The sequence below is a fragment of the Heterocephalus glaber genome, unplaced genomic scaffold (assembly GCF_053883595.1).
Source record: "Heterocephalus glaber isolate CG9 unplaced genomic scaffold, H.glaber_assembly_v1.0 deba00001687, whole genome shotgun sequence".
Classification (NCBI taxonomy): domain Eukaryota; kingdom Metazoa; phylum Chordata; class Mammalia; order Rodentia; family Bathyergidae; genus Heterocephalus; species Heterocephalus glaber.
The window spans coordinates 1883735-1906702 of NW_028258412.1; the positions used below are offsets into that span (position 1 = coordinate 1883735).

General features: G+C 45.4%; 1 protein-coding gene across 2 annotated transcripts; it reads right to left on the bottom strand.

Annotated features, from left to right (window-relative positions):
* Nucleotides 1–1804: 1804 nt before the first annotated feature.
* Nucleotides 1805–18259, bottom strand: Crybb2 (crystallin beta B2). 2 transcript variants are annotated; one of them, XM_004843329.4, is made up of 6 exons: nucleotides 18083–18259; nucleotides 16416–16495; nucleotides 13214–13332; nucleotides 5725–5857; nucleotides 3906–4048; nucleotides 1805–2069 (listed from the first exon to the last, which is right to left on the bottom strand). In XM_004843329.4, exons 2-6 carry the CDS (start codon nucleotides 16467–16469, stop codon nucleotides 1901–1903), a joined length of 618 nt encoding a protein of 205 aa, XP_004843386.1. In that variant the 5' UTR covers nucleotides 16470–16495; nucleotides 18083–18259; the 3' UTR covers nucleotides 1805–1900. The 2 variants fall into 2 exon arrangements, with proteins under 2 accessions (XP_004843386.1, XP_087054157.1); XM_087198031.1 differs by having other exon boundaries at nucleotides 17980–18098.
* Nucleotides 18260–22968: the final 4709 nt, after the last annotated feature.

The following is a 22968-nucleotide window of genomic DNA, read 5'->3' on the forward strand; positions in this document are numbered from 1 at the left end:
GCTTCTTCAAACTAATGTGTTATTGTTATAAAGTAGTAAGGCTGGTTTTAATGTGAATAGCAAATTCTGCTATATTATGACAAAGGCTTAATGTCTATCACTGAGGAAATGTTTAAGATTAACGAACAGTGCCAAATACACTGCGCACATCTATAATCTTTGAATGTATGTTAATTAGCGCTCTCCTGTGTGATGGCATGATGCATAGAATCAATTAAATCCTTGTGATGTTTCGTATGGCTGTAGACTTTGGCAACATGTAAATAATGGTACAGCAAGTTTTTTATGATTAACGAATCAATTTATTGTTTTATTATTAAAAGTTGAAACTTAAAATGTATGAACAAATGCCAATATACGAGTGTATTCTTTTCATGAGAAAAATTAACTAATTTGAAAGAAGACTTCTGGTTGGGGAGCAAGAAATTCCAAACATTTCTGAAGACTGATGATTTAGGAAATCTTAAGGCTTCTTACAAAGCAATGGCTATAAACACAACATAAGAGTAGAGACACCATAGGAACAGAGGAGAGAGAACCCATGCATGTTTAGAACCCTAATGAATGACAGAGGTGACAATGTACCACAGAGGACAGGGCAGTGGACTCCTCAATACACTATTGTAGGACAACAATGGTCTAAAATGCAAAAATATATCAAAAAAGAACTTGGATCTCTATGGCACTCCCTGGACAAACAGCACCCCCAGAAAGTATTAAGAAAGTAGGCTTGAAGATCAAAACTTAAATGTTTGGGGAGAGATATATTGGACAATATACTTGTGATCTGGGGTTAGAGAGAATTTAAAAAGACATGAAATACATAAACCACGGAGGGAAAGTTTGATGTTTGACTATATAGAAATCTTAAATTACTTCAGAAGATACCAGAAAGGAACTGAAGAGAAGCTAGATGCTGGGAGGAGATGCATCATTTATAACCAAAAAATCATGAGTCTCTTCTCTGGGCATGGCAGTGCACACCAGTAGTCCCAGCACTCGGGACACTGAGGCAGAATGGCTTTGAGTTCAAGGCCTGCCTGGGCTACAAGTGACTTTAGGGCCAGACTGAGCTGCATAGCAAGACCTGTCTCAAAAAATGAATCTCTAGGGACTAAGATCTCACCCCCATGATTACTCTCTTGGGGGAGCAAGGTTTTCATGTTTTGGTGGGGGGAGGTAGCAACAACAAGGCTGTGACAAAAGAAATGAGTTGCTTATAGCTCCATTGAGGGCCACTATGACAGAAGAGCTTAGGAACCAGCCTGTGGAACATGTAGACCATGCCTTGTTTCTGCAGGCTATCTCTTTGCCTTGTGGTGGCCACGCTCACATCAGACCCCCCCGACTGTGCAGGCAGGGACCAGTGGACACAAATGCACAAACATGTAGTTATGGCCTCTCTGGGGTGTGGTGGGCATTGCAGGGTGCTTGGCTTCTCTGGGAGATGCAGAACAAAGGCACAGAAAACTTCCCAGGATCAGTGATAACAGTAACACAAGCAGTAGGTCAGTTTTTAAGGGCTAAGCATCTGTGTCATGCCTCTGAGCATGAGCACTGGAAATGAGCCAAGCTGGACACTTAGGAGGCAAAGCTGTAGACACAGTTGTAAGGTAAAGAAACAGGCTTAGAGAAGTTGTACTGTGTGTTCAAGGTCACACAGCTAAGTAGTTGCAGATCTATGGGTCTAGACTCCTCTTGGTAATTGGTATTCTCTCTCTCTCTCTCTCTTTTTCACACACACACACACACACACACACACACACACACACACACCCCATACTGGATAAAGATCAGCAGCAGACAAGTTGCAAGACACACTTTATTCATTCACTGGAGGGCCTGGCAGAATCCCAGGCAGTAGATTTGGCTTCTAGGCAAGTGAAATGGGGCTGGGCCACTACTTGGAGGGATGGAAGGTGCCTCGTTGGTGCCACTGCATGTCACGGATGCGGCGCACAGACTGCACTTGGGGGTGGGGTGCCCCAAAGTCACTGCTGTCCTTATAGTCCCCCTTCTCCAGCAGGTACTGCAGTCCACGGTAGCCAGGGTACTGGTAGCCAACCCACCTGGAGGACAGAGGCAGGGGCAGGGAGCATCCTTCAGCCATTGGGAAGACAGCCTCCCTTTCTCAGTGCTACGAAGGAGACTACTTCCCACTCCACCCTTCCAGCATGGAGCCTCTGCTTTCTTCCTTGTCTTGATGGGGGCTCACTAACTCCCAATGCAAATTTTGACCAAAGGCCTGGCAGCAAGGAGAGATCATGAGCTCATGGATTCTTAGGAGACATGCTCCTTAACCACCCCTGTCCCCCTACTCCCAAAACCAAGCCCAGCAGCAAAGCCAAGGAAGAGTGGGGAAGATTCCATGAAACCTCTGTAATCAATCTGCCATTCAGGGCATTTACTGTGTAGGAATCAATTCAGTCTTTTGAACACTTGACAGACATTACAATCTTCTCCCTACAAGGACCTGTCCAGCCAGGCTCCATGAATACTTCCACCACTGCTTCCCAGGCTTGTGCCCCCAGAGCTCTGCACTACAGAGCCTTCATGGAGTCCTTCAAGAATTCCTACTACAGGCCCTTTACACACACTACTCTTTTTCTAGGGTGCCTTTCCTCATTTTCTTCACCCCAGCAGTTCCTTCTGTGCCTTGACATGTAAGCTCAAGAGGCTTCCTTGAGAAAGTAGTTTAGATTTGTATGGATTCTTAAATTGCTAACAGTTGCTCCCTCTAGAGGGTTAGGTATACAAGGCAGGCGCCAGATCCCCCTCTTCTGCCTTCACATTCTGAGTGCCTGACACGGTGCCAGGCACATGGCAGAATTTAACAAATTAAATCAGTGAAGGGATGAATGCATGGACGAACACAGAAATTTTCACCCTACTTATGGAGATTGACAAGCCTCCAGGAAGCCAGTATGTGTTGCTAACCTGGCTCTCTAGGGGGGAAAGGCCTAATTTGTAGCATTCACCGATTCCTTGGTATAAGTTTGCTTAGCATGGTTGATTTCAAGCTCCAATAATTAATCAGCCAGACTCTACAAAGTTGCTGAAAACTTAGGATTTGACTATTACAGGCTGCTAAACTGTCCCTAGAATCCAGAGAGTTGGTCCCAAGACCCCCACAGACACCCAAGTCTGTGGGTACTCAAGTCCCTTATTTAAAATGTCATAGTACTTGGAAAGAACCTATACACAACCTCCTATATACTATAAATCATTCTGGATGACTTGTAATACCTGATACAAAACAAATGCTATGTAAACGGTTGTTACACTGTGTCATTTCAGGAATAATAACAAGAGAAAAAAAGTTGTGTTGAGTTCAGGTGCAATATTTTTTGTGTGAATTCTCTGACGATGGTTAGTTGAATCTACAGAAAAGGAGTGCCAACTGTATGTGCTAGGTCCAGCACACTGCCTGAAGCCCTTCTGGGGGAGAAATTTGGATCATAGAATCCAAATTTTCCACAGGGAGAAATTCCTCAATGCTAACAGCCAAGGTCCACGTGTTGACGTTCCACTCAGTGGAAATAGACCCCTGTTTGCAGACTCAGGAGCACATGCAGGCAAAGGTCAGCATGGGCTAGATTCCCAGCCACCATAGGTGTATTAAGACCATTCACCTCATTCCCACCTTTCTGCCTCGACCTACCTAAGCCTGAGCTGCCACCCCCATACTGTTCTGCACCACAGGGTTGAGGTTACAGCTGAGCTTTCTCCACCAGAGGCAGAGGATTGCCCACACTCAGTCCTGGATGGAACTTCTGAAAGCTACACATGGCTGATGACTTGAGCCCACTCTCTAGTGGGAAGACTGAGGTCTTAGAGGACAGTGACTGGTCACTAGGAATTCAGGGTTGAGCAGGATGCAAGTGCCTAGACACCAATACACTTACGTGCCACTCTGCACACGCACAGATGACACCTTCTCTTGGTAGCCATGGGCATGGAAGCTGGGCACATCGTCATCAATGATCTCCATCTTCTTCCCTGTGAAGTTGGAGTTCTCATAGAGGGTGATCTTGTGCTCTTGGCTGTCCTGTTGATACAGTGGGGGGGTTCATGGATGTAGGGTAGGGGCCCACACCTTGTCCTCAGCCCCTGAGGTGGGCTCTTCCCATGACCCCCATCCAATCTACCACCCCTGGATGTCTGGGACAGTGAACATTTGCAGAATTCCTATTTTCATGTAACAGACCCCTCCCTATCCCACACTTGGGGAATATTTGACCCTGAAATGTCATGTCTTTCCCACAGCCTTGACTTTGTCTTTCATATATGGCAGCTGTGATCTATCCACCCACACATCTGCACACATACACAGTCTTATCATCCCTCTACCAGGTATATATCATCTTCTTAGCTCTGTAGAAGACATTCCTGTCTAGTGCTAGTGAGCTATGAATGGGACTTGCTTCTTGCTTTCCATAATTTGGCCATATTGTTTTATATCAGGAGTCAGAAGCTCTATATGACTCAAATGGCATGTTATATCGTGGACTGGGTGAGTATATCCCCTCCCTCAATGGCTGCCACAGAAACCTAGGCCCTGGTCTGTGAAGTGGTAGGACTCTGCTGAGTTAAGTGCAGTTGAGGTCGGTGTCACCCCAGTTGAAATCCTTTCCCTTGAATTATGGCTTCTCAATAACCTTGTGGGTTACTTTCTAATTGTACCTTGTCCCAGTACCTGTTTGTTCAATTCAAGCAAGATAAACAGTGCTTAGTCCCTAATAGACCCAACTGGCACTATTGTGCCAGGTGTTTGGCAGTATCTCACTAGATCCCTTCAAAACATACCCAGCTCCATACTCCTTCACATGATTGTATACTGGAAGTGCTTGGGGGCCTTTGTCTTTGTTGCCCAGAGAAGCACTGACCAGGTCCCAAGGCTCAGACTCTTCACTCCAAGTCTAGTTTCCTCCCTTATTCTTTAATTCATCTTGTGCTGTAGTGGCTCACAGAAAGCCAGGACCCATGGCAGAGGTCCTAGCAATGTCCCCTTCCCCATTCCCTGCATAGGTCTTCCCATCTTCTTGGTGTATTTCTTAGTTATTTCCTTTAATCCTTTAAGCAACTCATATGCTACTTGGCAGATGGGAAAATGGAGGCTCAGAGAGGTAAAGTTACTGACCCAGGGTCACACATCTGGGAATAGCAGAGCCAACATCTGAACCCAGTTCTGTGGGATGCCAGTCTCAAACTTCTACAGTCTTCCATAAAACTCTGGGAGGCTTGGAAGGTTTGGAAATAGAGCATTTGAGGACCTGACCCCTCCCCAAGGATTCACATGCTGGTGAGAATTGGGAACAGAGAAGTGCTAGAAGCTCACACAGACCTGGGTCTTGAGTAAGAGCCAAACCACCTTCCTCATCCCTAATGTCAAAATTTCTTTTTAATATTGATGTTGGCTCTTGTTTATTGAGCAATTACTGGTTGGAAGAAATATACAACCCCAAAGAGCATACTATAGTCTTACACATGGAGCCCTGGAGTGGCACAAAGTGACAACCTTCAGGTTGAGCATGCTGGAGTTTCAGGACAGTGAGTATTAATAACCCCTTTTCAGAGATGGAGAAACTGAGGCCCAGGGAGGGGAAATGACTTTTGTGAAATCCTTCAGTAAGGAAGTTCCTGGCTCATCAGTAAGGGTACACTGCAGTGGCAAGCCTCCAAGGTGGCAGAGAGAGAGAACAGGGCAACAGGTCAGGGACTCACCACTTTGATGGGTCTCAGGGAGCTGAGTGAGTCGGTCCTCCGGCTGCTGGTCCAAGAGTCCCAGCGGGGGTACTCCCCCTTCTCAAACACAAATTGCTCACCCCTGCAGTTGGCCTGTTCATAGCCCACCCAGCTGCAATGGTGACAGAGGAAGAGGTAGCAAGTAAGTCCCATCCCAGCATCCCACAGCAAGACCCTGGCTGCTTGCTCCCACCCTAGCTTCACCCTTGCCCAGCTAAAGGAGCAGGAGCCCCATCTAAATCCTCATAGGATCACCTCAGGTACCCAGAACTTGGGGCTGTGCAGCCTCGAGCCACCGGGCCAACAACTCAGACCATGTTGCTTTGAGTTCATCTCTTCTGTCTTTCCTGTCATTAGTCTCTTAGGTCCACAGCAGAAGAGAGAGGCAATTGTCTCTCTGTACTCGGGGGACACTGGTTCCAGGAGCTCCTAGGATACCAAAATCCATGGATGCTCAAATCCCTTATGCAAAATGGTGTGGTGCTTGCACAGAACCTGTGCACATCCTCCTGTATACTTCAGATCATAGCCAGATGACTTACAGTATCTAAGAGTGTGCAAATGCTATGTAAATAACTGTCATTTACACTGCACTGTTCAGGGAATAACAAAGAAGAAAAGTCTGCACATGTTCAATACAGATGCAATTCTTTCCCAAATATTTCCCATCCTTGGTTGGTTGAATCCAGGGATGAGTAACCTGTGGATACAGAGGAGGTCAACTGTAGCACATAAAAGGGGAGAAGTATCTTCAGGAAGTGGCTTGCTAATAGAGCAGAGAAGGAATAGGAAAACCTCAAATACCTAGTGTTTCAGTGGCCAGCACTTCCTCATGGTGTGGTAATGGCTCTTCAGAACTATTACCTAAGCCATCACTGGAGAATGTGGTTATGTTCATGGTTCTCTTTTAGAAGAGGATGTGCTCTGGGCCCATAGTCCTGCCTTAGATAGTGTGTCCTGGAGAAAAGTTAAGAGCTCTGAAATGGCTGAATAAGGATGTTCATCATGGTGGTATTTTTCATACCAAATAAGACACAATTTAGATGTCCAACAGTCAGGGTAGATGAAATAAACTATGGCATCAGTAGTCACAGAGTGTCCCAAAGCCATGATAAATAATGGCTTAAGATACGGGTTCTCAAACTTAACTGGGTATAAATAGCAACAGTAAACTGATTTAATGCAGATTTTGGGCTCCAAACTCAAGAGTTTGATTGAGTGAGGCTGCATTTGAAACATCTCCCTTCTGTGATTTTGATGCACATCCACCTCAAGCCACTCTAGAAATACCATGTAATGACATGGGGAAAATTCAGGCTATCTCATACAGATCTCAAACTGATTTATAAAATATTATACATGCCATGATCCAGTTTTGATTTTTTTCAAATCAAATCTTAACAATGATTACTTCTGAGTTTTAAAGTTAAAGTAAAAATTTTTGTTCTAAACCATATCTTCTTAATTTTAAGCAATAAACCCAGTAATTATTTTTTTAAATTAAAATGTAACCAGTCATGGTGGCACATGCTTGTAATCTCAGCACTTTAGGAGGTTGATGCAGAATGATACCAAGTTTGAACTCAGTCTGGGCAACTTGGTGACTTAGCAAGACCCTGTCTCAAAATTCAAAATGGCTAACATGACCAAAATAAAAAATCTACACCTAGACATATAATAGTCAAGATCCCAGAAACCCAACAGAAGAACAAAATTCTACAGGCAGTTAGAGAAAAGAAACAAATCACCTACAAAGGAAAGTGCATCAGAATCATGGCCAGATTTCTCAACACAAACCCTCAAATCAAGGAGAGCCTGGAGTGAAGTATTTCAAGCCCTAAAAGAAAATAACTTCCAACCTAGATTGTTGTATCCAGCAAAATTATCTTTCAAAATCAATGGGGAAATTATATACTTCCATGACAAAGAACACCTGAGAAATTTCGTGAATGCCAAACCAGCACTCCAAACAATTTTAAGCAATATCCTAGAAAAGGACAATGAAGGTCACAACTCCATGAGGCCCAGCAGAGAGAAGGCACTACACAAGGTAAGAAACTAAAGTGAAAGAGGGGAAAATAAGAAATAAAAGACCCAACAAGAGTAAAACATCATGACAAGGATGAGTCAATATCTGTCAATTATAACTATCAATGTTAATGGCCTCAACTCACCAATCAAAAGAAGTAGACTGACAGAATGGATTAAGAAGCAAAACCCAGCAATACGCTGTATACAAGAAACACACCTAACTCAAAAGGAAATCCATAGACTGAAAGTAAAAGGATGGAAAACAGTTCTCCACGCAACAGGAACCCAGAAAAAAGCAGGTGTAGCAATCTTAATCACAGACAAAGTAGATTTCAAACCAAAACAAATTAAAGAGAGACAAAGATGGGCGCTACCTCCTTCTGAAAGGAACAATCCAAGAGGAAGAGATGACAATCCTAAATATATATGCACCAAATACGAATGCCCCTAACTATACAAAACAAATATTAATGGACATGAAAAACCAAATAAGAACTAATACAACTGTAGTGGGGGACCTCAACACTCCTCTATCACAAATAGACAGATCAACTAGAAAAAAAATTAACACTAAAATTCTAGAACTAAATAAATGAAGCTATTGAACAAATGGACTTAATAGATGTTTACAGAGTGTTCCATCCCACAAAATCAGAATACACATTCTTTTCAGCTGCACATGGGTCATTCTCCAAAATAGATCACATGCTAGCTCACAGGACATATCTAAGTAAATGTAAAAGAATCGAAGCTATCCCCTGTATATTATCAGACCACAGTGCAATAAAATTGGAGATCAATAACATAAGCAACCACAAAACACCCACAAACACATGGAAATTGAACAACACCCTCCTGAACAACCAATAGGTGACAGAGGAAATTAAAGAAGAAATTAGACAGTTTCTACAAGTAAATGATAATGCCAGTACAACATACAGGAATCTGTGGGACACAATGAAAGCAGTTCTATGTGGGAAATTCATAGCAGTGAATGCCCATATTAGGACAACAGAGAGAACTCAGTTAAATAACTTAATGCAGAGCCTCAAGCTCCTAGAAGAAGAAGAGCATAACAAACCCAAAGCTCATACAAGAAAGGAAATTATAAAGATCCGAGCAGAAATCAATGCAATGGAGACTAAGAGAACGATACAAAAAATCAATGAATCAAAGAGTTGGTTTTTTGAAAGAATAAATAAAATCGATAAACCTTTAGCCAACCTTATCAAAAAAAGGAAAGAAAAGGCTCAAATCCATGCAATTGGGAATGAAAAAGATAAAGCCACAACAAATTCAGCAGAAATCCAGAGAATCATCAATACCTACTTTGAGAACCTGTACTCTATTAAAATGGAAAACACAGAAGAAATGCACAGATTCCTAGATACATATGAATTGCCAAAATTAAATGAAGAAGATATAGAAATTCTAAACACCCCAATAACAATGAGTGAAATTGAAAATATAATAAAAAATTTACCAACAAAGAAAAGCTCAAGTCCTGATGGCTTCACTGCTGAATTCTACAAGACATTTAAAGAAGAACTATCACCATTACTCTTTAAACTCATCAAGGAAATTGAAAGGGAAGCAAGGCTTCCAAATTCATTCCTGGAAGCAAGTGTTACTTTGATTCCAAAACCAGGGAAAGACCCAACCGAAAAAGAGAACTACAGATCAATCTCCCTAATGAACATAGATGCAAAAATCCTCAACAAGATACTGACAAACAGAATAAAGAGGGGCATCAAGAAGATTGTACACCCTGACCAAGTCGGATTTATCCCAGGGATGCAAGGATGGTTCAACATCCATAAATCAATAAATGTAATACACCATATTAAGAGAGTCAAGGAAAAAACCCCACATGATCATCTCAATAGATGCAGAAAAAGCATTTGACAAAATCTAACACCCATTCATGATAAAAACGCTACAGAAAATTGGAATAGGAGGTCTTTATCTCAACCTGATTAAGGCTATCTATGAAAAATCAACAGCCAACATCATACTAAATGGTCAAAAACTGAAAACTTTCACGCTAAAATCAGGAACAAGACAAGGATGCCCACTATCATCACTCCTGTTCAATATAGTTCTGGAAACATTAGCCATAGCAATTAGAAAAGAGAAAGAAATAAAAGGAATAAAGATAGAAAGGAAGAAGTTAAACTGTCATTATTTGCTGATGGTATGATACTTTACATAGAAGACCCAAAAAACTCAGTCAAAAGTCTTCTAGACCTAATTAACAGATTCAGTAGAGTAGCTGGATACAAGGTCAACACTCAAAAAACAATAGCCTTCTTATACGCAAACAGCAGCCCCATTGAGAGAGAAATTTGGTAAATAATTCCTTTTACAATACCATCTAAAAAATGAAATATCTAGGAATCAACCTAACAAAGGAAACAAAAGACCTCTACACTGAAAACTACAGCACTCTGAAGAAGGAGATTGAAGAGGACATAAGAAAATGGAAAGATATCCCTTGTTCCTGGGTAGGAAGAACCAATATAGTGAAAATGGCCATACTTCCAAAACTACTATATAGATTCAATGCAATGCCGATAGAAATTCCAACAATATACTCCACAGAACTAGAGAAAACAACCCAAAAATTCATTTGGAAACACAAGAAACCTAGAATAGCAAAAGCAATTCTAGGCAACAGAGGCATGGCTGGGGGCATCACAATCCCCAACTTGAAGCTATACTACAAAACTACTGTGATAGAAACAGCATGGTACTGGCAAAGAAACAGACCTGAAGATCAGTGGAATAGATTAGAAGATGCAGAAACAACTCCAGACATACTCAGTCACCTCATCTTTGACAAAGGAGCCAACCACCCTCATTGGAGGAAAGATAGCCTATTTAATAAATGGTGTCGGAAAAACTGGATTTCAACCTGCCAAAGATGAAAACTAGACCCATACCTATCACCGCACACTAAACTAAGATTGAAGTTGATTAAAGATCTAAATATTAAGTCAGAAACACTAAACTTGCTGGAAGATAAGTTAGGTAGAACTCTTGATGACATTGGCATAGGAAAAGACTTTATGAACAAATCTTCAGTAGCACTGGAGCTAGCACAAAGAATCAACAACTGGGATCTCATCATATTAAAAAGCTTCTGCACTGCAAGAGAAACTACCAACAGAGCTAAGAGACAACCTACAGTGCGGGAAGAAATATTTAGCAGCTGTAGCTCAGACAAAGGTCTACTATCAAGAATATATAAAGAACTGAAAAAAATCAGACCTCCCAAATTCAAAGACCCAATTCAAAAATGGCATCCAAAATGAACAGACGTTTCTCAGACAAAGAAGTAAAAACAGCAAATAAATATATGAAAAAATGTTCAACATCACTGGTCATTTGAGAGATGCAGATGAAAACAACACTGAGATTCCACCTCACCCCACAAAGAATGGCTGCTATCAAGAAATCAACCAATAACAAATGCTGGCGGGGGTGTGGAGAGAAAGGAACCCTTCTCCATTGTTGGTGGGAGTGCAGACTGGTGCAACCACTGTGGAAATCAGTATGGAGATACCTCAAAGAACTAGGACTAGAGGTCCCATTTGACCCAGCTATTCCCCTACTGGGAATCTTCCCCAAAGAATTAAAAGAATCATACCACAGTGATATATGTGCACCTGTGTTTATAGTGGCACAGTTTGTAATAGCTAAAGCTTGGAAACAGCCCAAGTGCCCATCGACTGGAAACTGGATAAAGAACATGTGGGGTTTTTTTATACAGTGGAGTACTACTCAGCCATAAAGAATGAGAAACTAGAGGCATTTATAGCTAAATGGATGCATATTGAAGCCATACTCTTAAGTGAAATAAATAGGACACACATGTGTAAATACTGAATAGTTTCTCTAGTATGAGAAATTGAAAGTGTAAATAAGGATGAAAATGATTAAAATGAATAATTGATAATTTGAAATAAGAAAAAGTCCAAGGGTTTGGAGATGGTGGAAGAGAAAGGGGAAAGGGAAGAAGGGAAAGAAAAAATTATAAGAAAAAAAATGGAATCAAACTCTGTGTAAATAGGGAAGGGTGGAAGGGGTGAAGGGTGCACAGGTAATGGGAGAAAAAATAAAAACTAAGATACATCATGTTCTGGTACAAATACCCAATGATAAATGTAAATGTATTTTATACCTAAAATGTTCCAATACATTTGTATATTTTTTAAAAATCACACAAAAAAATTCAAAATGGCCGGGAATGAAGCTTAGTGTGAATACTCTGGGTTCAATCTCCAGTACCACCAAAAAATCAAAACTTATATTTTTAAAAAGAAAGAGGAGAATAAAGTATGTTTGGGAGGGCTGGGGCTCTAACTCAGTGGTAGAGCATTTACCTAGCATTGACAAAGCCCTGGGTTCAATTTCCAGTACCACAAAAAAAACAAAACTAACCAAAACCGAAAAGAACTTCATTAAAGTATGTTTGGGAAATTCTTCCATCAAAATGTTAAAAGGCAACTGAAATTCAGATTTTGTGTCTCAAGTGGTCAAGACTTGCCCAGAAAGGCCCCCCTCAGGCATGCCAGATCCCCTGAGTGTGCCAGGTAGCTGGCTTGGCAGGACAGGTCCTTTGCCTGTTTCCTCCACATCTTCAGGCTCTGACACAAGTAGGGCCACTGGACTCAACAAGATTCCCTCTGATGTGTGATACAGATCCTCCCACCACGCCTAGCCATAGCAGACCATCATCTTGAGGGGGGTCACTGGTGGCCCTGATTTCTGAGGCACTTACAGAGAAGAAGCAGTCAGGGGGCCAAGGGAGAGGCCCCTGCCATGCCATGGGCTTTGTGCCGAAGTCTCCCTGCAGCCTTACAGGACTATTGTCAGCCACAAGACATGGGAGAGCTGATTCCATCAGTGCCCTCCCCTGCCCTCTCAGCGACCCAGCCCCAAATGTGCCAGTAAATCTGTTCAGACCCAGGATCTCCAGGACTTGAGGAGGAAGCTGTGGATGCAGAACTGGGACCCCCAACCATAGGCCTCCTGGGAGAGCAAGGACAGCCTCAGAGCTAGAGCTCAGCAGTTCTTAAAAGGCCTGTGTTGCTGCCTACAGGAAGGGGCTTGCTTCTGTGTCAGGCTTTCCTCCTGCACACTCTTCTTTCTTCCTCAGGAAGACAGTTAGCCTCATCCTACAGAGGAAGAAGCTGAGGCTCAGGAAGGGAAGATCCTGGTCAGGCACCACACAGCACAGAAGTGGTAAAGCTTGGATTTGAACCCAGCCCCATCTGCCTCAAAATTGTCTCCCTGGGCTGCCAGGCCCCACCTACCGGTCCCCTAGTAAACACATCTAGAGGCACAGTGAGGGCAGATTCCCCCAGCCTTGCAGCCTGACAGCCTCACCCAGGCAGCCCCTGAACAGGTGACACCCTCATCCCTGGGTACATACGGTCCAACCTGCACCAGAACAGAGCCCGCCTTCTCCATGCCCGTCTCCTTCAGGTTGGGGCAGGGCCCACTGAGCTCATGAGAGTGGCCCTGGAAGTTCTCCTTCTCAAAGATGATGATCTGCAAGAAGGGGACAGGGTCAGATCCACCCTGGCAAGAAGGAAGGGAAGGAGTACCAAGCCGAGAGGCTGCAAGGATGCCAGAGGCTGCGCCCCGCAGCAGTTTGTCCTGGCTCTGTAGGTGACCAGCTGTGAGACCTTGCCCCTGCAATTGCTCCTCTCTGGCCCTCCACTTCCTTTTCTGTGAAATGGGAAACAACTGACCTGATGGGGTTGTTAGAAGTATTCAGGGAGCATAAGGGTTAGTCATGGTGTTTGTTTTGCAGTAGGAGACGTAATTATGATCTTTCTTTGCAGTGCTGGGAATGGAACCCAGGGCCTCTTGCATGTCGGGCAAGTGCTCTGCCCCTGAGCTATGTCCTCAACCCTTCATGATTATACTTATTAATAAATGGCAGACCCTAGAGCCTAGGCTTCTCTGCTGCCACTGAAGCCAAAGCAGCATCTTGCAACCCTCAGGTGCACACAGAGCTCCTGAGGAGGTGCTAACATGCAGTCCTTGAGGCTGGTTACAGGGCGCAGCCCCATATTCTGCATTTCCAACCAGATTCCAGGAAATGCTGGTGCCGCTGGTCCATGGACCATATTGGGAGGTGCAAAGTGCTGTTTCTGCTCCCCTCAGACTTAGGCCTGTACTGCACATGCACTTTTCATCTCCATTTCGCCTGTAAAACTATACACACCAGCACCCTTTCCGTATGCCTCCGCCCTCATGCGGTGTCTTAGTCTCCCCACAGCTTTCCTTTTAGGAGGCTTCTTAAGGGGACTCAAAGTCCCTTGACTCACCTGATCTTTTTGGCTCAAGGGAGGGGCACACAGGATCCCCGTCAGAGAAACTGAATCTCTGCAAGGTCAAAGGACCTACTTGCCCGCTGTCTCACAGCTATGCACTGACCAAGGGGGCCAGCTATCACCTTCTGATTCCACTGGGAACGGAGAGGAGGGTTTTTCTGGCCACCTTCCACAGGAGCTGCTTCTACAAGGAGGGGCTCAAGGCAGCTGCAGAATCTACAGGGTCAGCACCTGCGATTAGCCACATAAAGAAAGGGACGGGAGCAGCCAGTAGGGCTCAGAGACAAATTCCACAGGCTCAGTGCAGCCTTTGCAGTCATTGACCTGGGCAGAAATGGGGTAAGGAGACATGGGCTCTGATGTCTGCACTTGCTGTACCACCCTGGGAAGCAGCTGGATTGCTCTGAGGCTCAGCTTTCTCATCTGTAAGATGCCTGTTCTGCGGTGGCAGAGAAGGGTCAAAATATGAATGTGTGGACCTGGGAGTGAAGGCTTGGTGTAGAGGAGGGGACAGTGAGGAAAGTCAGAGTCTGCATAAAACTGAAAAGTGCAGAGCACCAGCATCTCCATATTATTGTGGATATTCATCAATACAATAAGGGCTAACGTTTTCCACATTAATCCTTCATACCCTCACTGTCCAGTACAGCAGCCTCTAGTGACATAGGGCTATTGAACAGGTACAATTTATCCAGATTACGATGTGTTGTATAAAATACACATTCAGTTTTGTAGACTTCCTATAGAAAAATGAGGTAAAATAATTATAAATTATACATTAAAATGCTCATATTTTGGATATCTTGGATTTAATAAAATAAAATATGAAAATTAACTTCACCTGTTTCTTTTTACTGTGTGTGTGTGTCTCTGTCTATGTGTTTTACTGAGGATTTAATGCAGAGCCTTCATTCTGAGCTCCAGCCCCCGACCATTTTTATTTTTTTATTTTAAAACAAAGTCTTAATCTCATTATGTGGCTGGATTGCCCAGGCTAAGCTCAAATTTGAGATCTTCCCGCCTCAGCCTCTGAGACTGCTACGATTATAGGCTTGTGCCACAACAATGCCAGCTGTTTTTTACTTTTTAAAATATGGTTACTAGGGTGGAGGGGTGAAGGCCGTACAGGTAATTGGGATAAAATAAGAACCAAGATACATCATGTACAGGTACAAGCACCAAGTGATAAACGTAAACATATTATATAGCTAAAATGTATCAATAAAAGAATTTAAGCAAAATATATATTATATATGTGTATATGGCTACTAGAACATTTGAAATTACATATGTAGCTCACGTTACATATCTGTTGGACAATGCTGCTTCAATCCTGGCCTTCTCACTATTCAACTCACTCTTTTAACCTCAGGGCCTTTGGACAGGCTGGTCCTGCTGTCCAGATGCTCCCACCAACCCCTGACCCAACTTTCACACAGCTGTCCCCTTGCTTGACCCAGTTCTCTCTGCTCAGATGTCATCACCTCAGAGAGGCCCTCCCTGACCACCTGAGCTTACCCGCTCACATCCAGTGTGCCAGCTCCCTGGAGCCCCTCACCCTGCTTGGTGTTCCTCTGAAGCCCTTCTCAGTACAGTACTTGAAGTCATATGCTTGTGCATTTGTTCATTGTCTGCCCTCTAGAAAGGGCAGGGTGAGGGGCTATGTCAGTTGGGCCACCTGGCTAGAAAGGCATTGAGCAGACAGCACCAGATGGAATCCATGCCAGGACTCTCCAAGCAGGACCAGGAGGGCAGCCAGGGGAACAGTTGCTGACAGAGGTCTGAGAAGCATACTGTGTGACAAAAGTCTGGCCGGGGCCAGGTGGACACACGCGTGTGTCAGGCTAAGCCTGATTCTCTGCCTCTGCTATCACCTTGCATGTAAATCTGATTCTACTCAATTTATAGAGGGAACAAGAGACTCAAAACCATCAAGGAACTTCCTAAGATCACACACCAAGAGTGGAGCGGGGAATCTAAGAGCCGCATTTCCAGTGGGGCACAGGGTCCACCCAGCCTCCAGGAACTCCCTGGGCAATAGGCTATGAGGTACCCGCAAGGCAGAGAAAGTAAATCCCCAAAGCTGGAAACTGTGCTAGGAACCCTGGCCTGCCCCATTCCTGAGGACAGACCTTCTGAATCAGCCTTTGGTGTGCAGTTGGCGGAAACTGAGTCCAGGAGAAGAGAAGGGATGCAAGGGTCCACCAGGAAGGAAGAAGCCAAACCCACTTTGTGGAAGGGAGTTCAAATTTGAGAAAGGGGACTTGTTTGTCCCACCCACCTGGTACCCACCTTGGGGTTGAGGGGCTGCTGCTTGCCCGACTGGGTCTGGTGGTCTGAGGCCATGGTGGAATGTCTCACATGGGAGTGACCTGAAAGACACAGGAAACCACCCTGAACAGCTTCCTCCTCTGATGACCTCAAGACCACCCATTACAGCCCCAGCCCTGCACCGACCCCTAGGTGCAGTCATTTTAGAGCCATGGGTTCTGGAGCAGCTGCCTGGACACCCGTCCTCACCTCCACTTCTGTGTCCAGGCCAGCTCCAGAAGGAGGAGAAAATGAGGTCCCCTAAGAGAATGGTGACAAACTACAGCTTAGGATGGGTCCTGAGATGGCCCAGCACTCTGCTCTAGACACCAGAAGCAACACAGAACACAGACCTGTGGATCCCATCTGCCCTTGCACAGATCCTGCTCTGAAAAAGTGCCAGCTGTGTCAGGTCCCACCGTGCCTCCCAGTTCAGGAACTAAAAGGTCCCTGTACCCCCACCTCTGGCCCCCACCTGCTTCCAGAGGAATGCTCCTCTCTACCATGGGTCCTAATTTCCCCGTGGTGATCGTCTCTGTTATGGAGCCAGAGACGGGTGTGATGGTAGAAGCTAGGGGACTGGAGCAGGTGGAAAAGTCTGGCAAACTGTCAGCCTATTCCCCTTTTCCCCTAGGAGGGGCTGTCATCCCAGCTTCGGCTCCTGAGGAGCAAGGACACCCAGCAAGGACACCCAGCGTTGGTCTTCAGAGAGAGCAGCCAGTTGCCAGAGCCCCTTCCCACCTGGACCATCTTCCCAAAAGAAGAAAATCAGTTAAGCAGGTTAGGAGCAAAATCTGCCACTCTCTCTGCCAAGAAACCAGCCTTCAGTGCCTGTCATGGGGCCCAGGATCCCCCTATTACACTCCCCAGTGCTCAGACTAAAGACGAGGAAGCTCAGTGGCCCAGCTCAGGTTTTGGCTCTGCCATCTAGCAGCATAAAGGCTCCAGGCAAGTCACATCCTCTCCCACTGCCTCAGCTTCCTGTTCTGTAAAATAGGGCAGCAATGGTGCCTGACCGTATCTGTGAACAGGTTATGAGGATGCAATTATGTAAAATTTACAGTTACACGCACTTGGCAGTAGTTCTGGAGCACACTTAGAACCCAGCCAGGGGCAGCAGGATGGTGCTCTTAAGATCCTGTCCACCAAGCGTTAGTGGCATCAAAATCATCTGTTATGGAAGGAGCGAGAAACCTGTGACAATTCTTGTCCCCTATGGCTCCCAAGCCTGGACCAGAGGTGTAAGGGCAGTACACAAGGAGAAAGTCGACCTGTCCATCTGGAAAAGACCAATACTGAATTGTCCCTGGTTTGCAAACGCCAGTTACATTTTTCTGTCCAGCTACTGGTGAAACAAGGATACTGAGAAACATTGACTATTAATGAAGCATATCTCCTGGGTGCCTGCTCTGTGCCAGGTGCCATGTTGCACTGTTCACCCATCCTCTCCCTTATCCCCATGACAAAGGAAGTCTCGTGACCCCCTCCCCATTTAACAGAAAAGAAAACTGAGGCCGAGAGCCCTGAAGTCTCTGTCCAAGGTTACCTTGTCAGAAATCAGTGGTACCTGGATTCAAACCCAGGTCCTCCACTCTTTCCAACAGGCATGAGGATGACGGAAAAAGCCCAAACAAGAGAGCCATTCTTACCAGCAATACCAGCCCCTGCAAGTACGTGAAGCCCAGCCAGTGGGAAGTGGCATTTATACTTTCCCTAGGAGTGCCAGTGCCAAGACGGGTGACTGCTCTCTTCCTGTGGAAAGCAGGGTGAGAATGCTGGATTAAGCCCAGACCAAAGCCCTGGTCAGCAAATGCCCACAGACATTGTGTCTCCACACAATAATGTCATTAGCTTTCAGATTTGGCCATGCAAGTGTAGTCAGGTGGCTAGGCAAGGAGAGGCCCACTTTGCATGCATCAGCCCTCTGGCTGCCAGGACTGGGGCATGCCAGGTTCAAAAGCACAGTCATGAGGCCCTGGGGCACGGCAGACAGAGTGATCTCAGTGGCCCTGTAGACAAGTGGGAAGGGAGTTGGGCAGAGCCAAAGATTTCCTCCAACTGCCCAACCATCTGTCCTCCCATTCCACAAATAGTTCCTGGGCATCCACTTGGTGCCAAGCTCTATTCTAAGGGTCACTGTCAGGGAGGAGGCCAATTCCAACCTGGGCCATCCAGGAAAGCTCCTGGGAGAAAGTGGAGCCCTCAGGATGGTGTGATGGGGAGAAATGAGCCCAGGGACAGGGCTGGGGGAAAAAATTCCACGCAGAAAGCGCCCATGTGCAAGGAGTATGTGCAGCACCCAAAGAAGCCCCAGAAGCTTGTTAATACAGCTCAAGTGGGACCTGTACTGGACAGGAGACCAGGAGGTGGCTGATGAAGGTAAAGGTTATGCTGAGGGCCCAGACCACCACTCACCTGCTGTCCCTAAATGCAATGCTCCCAGGATTCCAGGGCTCTGAGATTTGGAGAAACCTCTCTGATGCCTCCTGCCAGCCCTGTTGCTGCCCAGGACCACCTGCCTATACTACATGCCTTCCATGTGAATGTTTCCCTGTATCCCAGGCTGTGACTTGACCTTGAATCCAAGGTCAGGTAGGAGAGAAGGGACTGTGCTGGGGCTTGGAAACTGGGAGGAGGATTGCGGATATCTGTTCACCACCTCCCATTCCCCTAGCCTCACATGTGCATGCACACATATCCAGGTCCTACATGTGAACACACACATGCACATTCACACTAGATACACACAGGCTCCAGCCCTAACCATGCTGTGTGCCTCTCTGGCACTTGTCAACTCCTGACATTCTATTACTCATGTACATTCTGTCTTCCCGATGATAAACATCATTTGGGCAGTGATGTCATCTGCCTGATTATCATGATGCCATCCAAGGCATCTTACTATGTGCTGGACACATACTTTAGATTCCCAGAGCTGCAGTAACAAGGCACCACAAACTGGGAGGGTTAAAGGTAAGAAAAGTTCGATATATAAAGTGGTATAGCCACTGTGGGACACAGTATATTGTGCTTCAATTAAACATGAAGTGGGCCATGGTCGGCACCTGGAGGGGGAGTGAAGAAAACAGGGTGCACTGAGCAGCACTGGGCCCTCACTGCCGCAGGAGCTGGAGGACCATGCAACCCAAGCTCGTGGAGTGATGGGACATTGGGACACCCAGGGCTTCGCTGCACAGTGCGCCCAGGTGACCTTGGTTGCCTCTTCTTCCTCTACTTGCCCCCTGGTAGGTGAGGGGCCCAAATCAAGATATTGTGTCCACCCCCAGACCCCACACCCCATGCTCGCCAGCCCACCCACTGAGCCCCTTACCCCCGCAGGCAGGTCTGGCAGAGTGAAGGGGTATGATGGGGGAGGAGTGGATTACTTCACGGTAGCTGGGCTTGCAGGGAACAGAGCACCCATCCTTGAGAAGGCATGGATTCCTGGACCCAGCTGGCCATTGTACCCTCCAGGCCAACCAAGCCAATCACAGATGTGGCAGTCATTGCTAGGCCACTGGGCCTAGGAAAGGTGTCCCAGGGCTACACATTTGCCCAGATTTCTGCAGGGAGCAACCTCTTGAAACTCAGTGCTGGGCTCCTGAGTGGAACTCAACCTGTCATCTGCGACCACAGGCTAGGGTTAGGGTTAGGGTCAGGGTGATAAATAGCATTGAAATTGAAATGCCTGGGTCTTCCAAAGTGGGTTGGAAAGTTAGTATTAGCATAAGTTCGTGGGTAGGGGGAGGGATCATGTCAAATGGCAAGCACCTGGGTGTTGTGATTTGCTCCTGCGGTTTAGGGTTAGGGTTAGGGTTAGAAGTAGGTTTCGGTTTACACTTCCAATACATGTGCCTGATGTTTGGAGTGTGGGTATGATTGTTAGGGTTAGGGTTCTTCTTTTCATTATGGTCAGGGATATTGTGGAAAGAGGAGTACCTGAAAATGACTTGGGGTTCAGCTTGGGCTAGGGCTAGGGTTAGGGTTAGGGTCAGGGTGATAGAGAGCATTGAAATTGAAATACCTGTGTATTCTAAAGTTGGTTGGAAAGTTATTATTAGCATAATTTCATGGGGAGGGTGAGGGATAATGCGAAATGCCAAGCACATGGGTACTGTGATTTGGTCCTAAGGTTTAGGGTTAGGGCTAGGGTTAGGGTTAGGGTCAGGGTGATAAATAGCATTGAAATTGAAATGCCTGAGTCTTCCAAAGTGGGTTGGAAAGTTACTAGTAGCATAAGTTCGCAGGGAGGGGAGAGGGATCCTGTCAAATGGCAAGCACCTGGGTATTGTGATTTGGTCCTGCAGGTTAGGGTTAGGGTTAGGGTTAGGAGTAGGCTTAGGTTTAGGGTTCCAATTCATGTACGTGACGTTTGGAGTGTGGGTATGATTGTTAGGGTTAGGGTTCTTCTTTTCGTTATGGTCATGTATAGTGTGGAAAGAGTGGTATCTGAAAAGGACGCAGGGAGCAGCTAGGGTTAGGGCTAGGGTTAGGGTTAGGGTCAGGGTGATAGATAGCATTGAAATTGAAATGCTTGGGACTTCTAACGTGGATTGGAAACTTAGTATTAGAGTAAGTTCCTGGGGAGTGGGAGGAATAATGTCAAATGGTAAGCACCTGGGTATTGTGATTTGAACCTGCGGCTTAGGGTTAGGGTTAGGGTTAGGAGTAGGTTTTGGTTTAGGGTTCCAAAACATGTGCCTGACGTTTGGAGTGTGGATATGCTTGTTAGGGTTAGGGATTTTCTTTTCGTTATGTTCAGGTATAGTGTGGAAATAGTGGTACCGGAAAATGAGGTAGGGTTCAGCTAGGGTTAGGGCTAGGGTTAGGGTTAGGGTCAGGGTGACAAATAGCATTGAAATTGAAATGCCTGGGTCTTCCAAAGTGGGTGGGAAAGTTAGTATTAGCATAAGTTTGCAGGGAGCGGGAGGGATCATGTCAAATGGCAAGCACCTGGGTATTGTGATTTGGTCCTGCAGCTTAGGGTTAGGGTTAGGGTTAGGAGTAGATTTAGGTTTAGGGTTCCAATTCATGTACCTGTCGTTTGGAGTGTGGGTATGATTGTTAGAGCTAGGATTCTTCTTTGCGTTATGGTCATGTACAGTGCGGAAATAGCGGTACCTGAAAATGACTTAGAGTTCAGCTAGAGTTAGGGCTAGGGCTAGGGTTAGGGTCAGGGTGATAGATAGCATTGAAATTGAAATGCCTGGGTCTTCCAAAGTGATTTGGAAAGTTAGTATTAGCATGAGTTCATGGGGAGGGGGAGGGATCATGTCAAATGGCAAGCACCTGGGTGTTGTGATTTGGTCCTGCAAATAAGGGTTAGGGTTCGGAGTAGGTGTTGGTTTACACTTCCAATACATGTGCCTGATGTTTGGAGTACTGGTATGATTGTTAGGGTTAGGGTTCTTCTTTTCATTATGGTCAGGAATATTGTGGAAAGAGGGGTACCTGAAAATGAGTTGGGCTTCAGCTTGGGTTAGGGCTAGGGTTAGGGTTAGGGTCAGGGCGATAGATAGCATTGAAATTGAAATAACTGTGTATTCTAAAATTGGTTGGAAAGTTCGTATTAGCGTAATTTCGTGGGGAGGGTGAGGGATAATGCCAAATGCCGAGCACCTGCGTACTGTGATTAGGTCCTAAGGTTTAGGGTTAGGGCTGGGGTTAGGGTTAGGGTCAGGGTGATTAATAGCACTGAAATTGAAATGCCTGGGTCTTCCAAAGTGGGTTGGAAAGTTAGTATTAGCATAAGTTCCTGGGGGGGGGGATCATGTCAAATGGCAAGCACCTGGTTATTGTGATTTGGTCCGGCAGCTTAGGGTTAGGGTTAGGGTTAGGAGTAGGTTTAGGTTTAGGGTTCCAATTCATGTACCTTTCGTTTGGAGTGTGGGTATGATTGTTAGGGTTAGGTTTCTTTTTGTTATGGTCATGAAGAGTGCGGAAATAGCGGTATGTGAAAAAGACTCTGGGTTCAGCTAGGGTTAGGGCTAGGGTTAGGGATAGGGCCAGGGTGAAAGCATTGAAATTGAAATGTCTGGGTCTTCCAAAGTGTGTTGAAAAGTTAGTATTAGCACAAGTTCCTGGGGAGGGGGAGGGAGCATGTCAAATGGCAAGCACCTGGGTATTGTGATTTGGTCCTGAAGCTTAGCGTTAGGGTTAGGGTTAGGAGTAGATTTAGGTTTAGGATTCCAATTCATGTACCTGACGTTTGGAGTGTGGGTATGATTGTTAGGGTTGGGGTTCTTCTTTTCATTATGGTCAGGTGTATTGTGGAAAGAGGAGTAGGTGAAAATGACTTGGGGTTCAGTTAGGGTTAGGGCTAGCATTAGGGTTAGGGTCAGGGTGATAGATAGAATTGAAATTGAAATGCCTGGGTCTTCCAAAGTGGGTTGGAAATTTAGTATTAGCATAAGTTCGCAGGGAGGGGAGAGGGATCATGTCAAATTGCAAGTTCCTGGGTATTGTGATTTGGTCCTGCACCTTAGGGTTAGGGTTAGGGTTAGGAGTAGGTTTAGGTTTAGAGTTCCAATTCATG

Bases quoted from the DNA above. Each gene is read 5' to 3' on its own strand.
- Crybb2 (XM_004843329.4), bottom strand. From the start codon at position 16,469: ATGGCCTCAGACCACCAGACCCAGTCGGGCAAGCAGCAGCCCCTCAAC. The intron at 5,858-13,213 runs GTATGTACCCAG...TCACCATTGCAG, and splicing joins GTTCTGGTGCAGGTTGGACC to CTGGGTGGGCTATGAACAGG. The intron at 2,070-3,905 runs GTAAGTGTATTG...TCTGTCCTCCAG, and splicing joins GTGCGTGTGCAGAGTGGCAC to GTGGGTTGGCTACCAGTACC.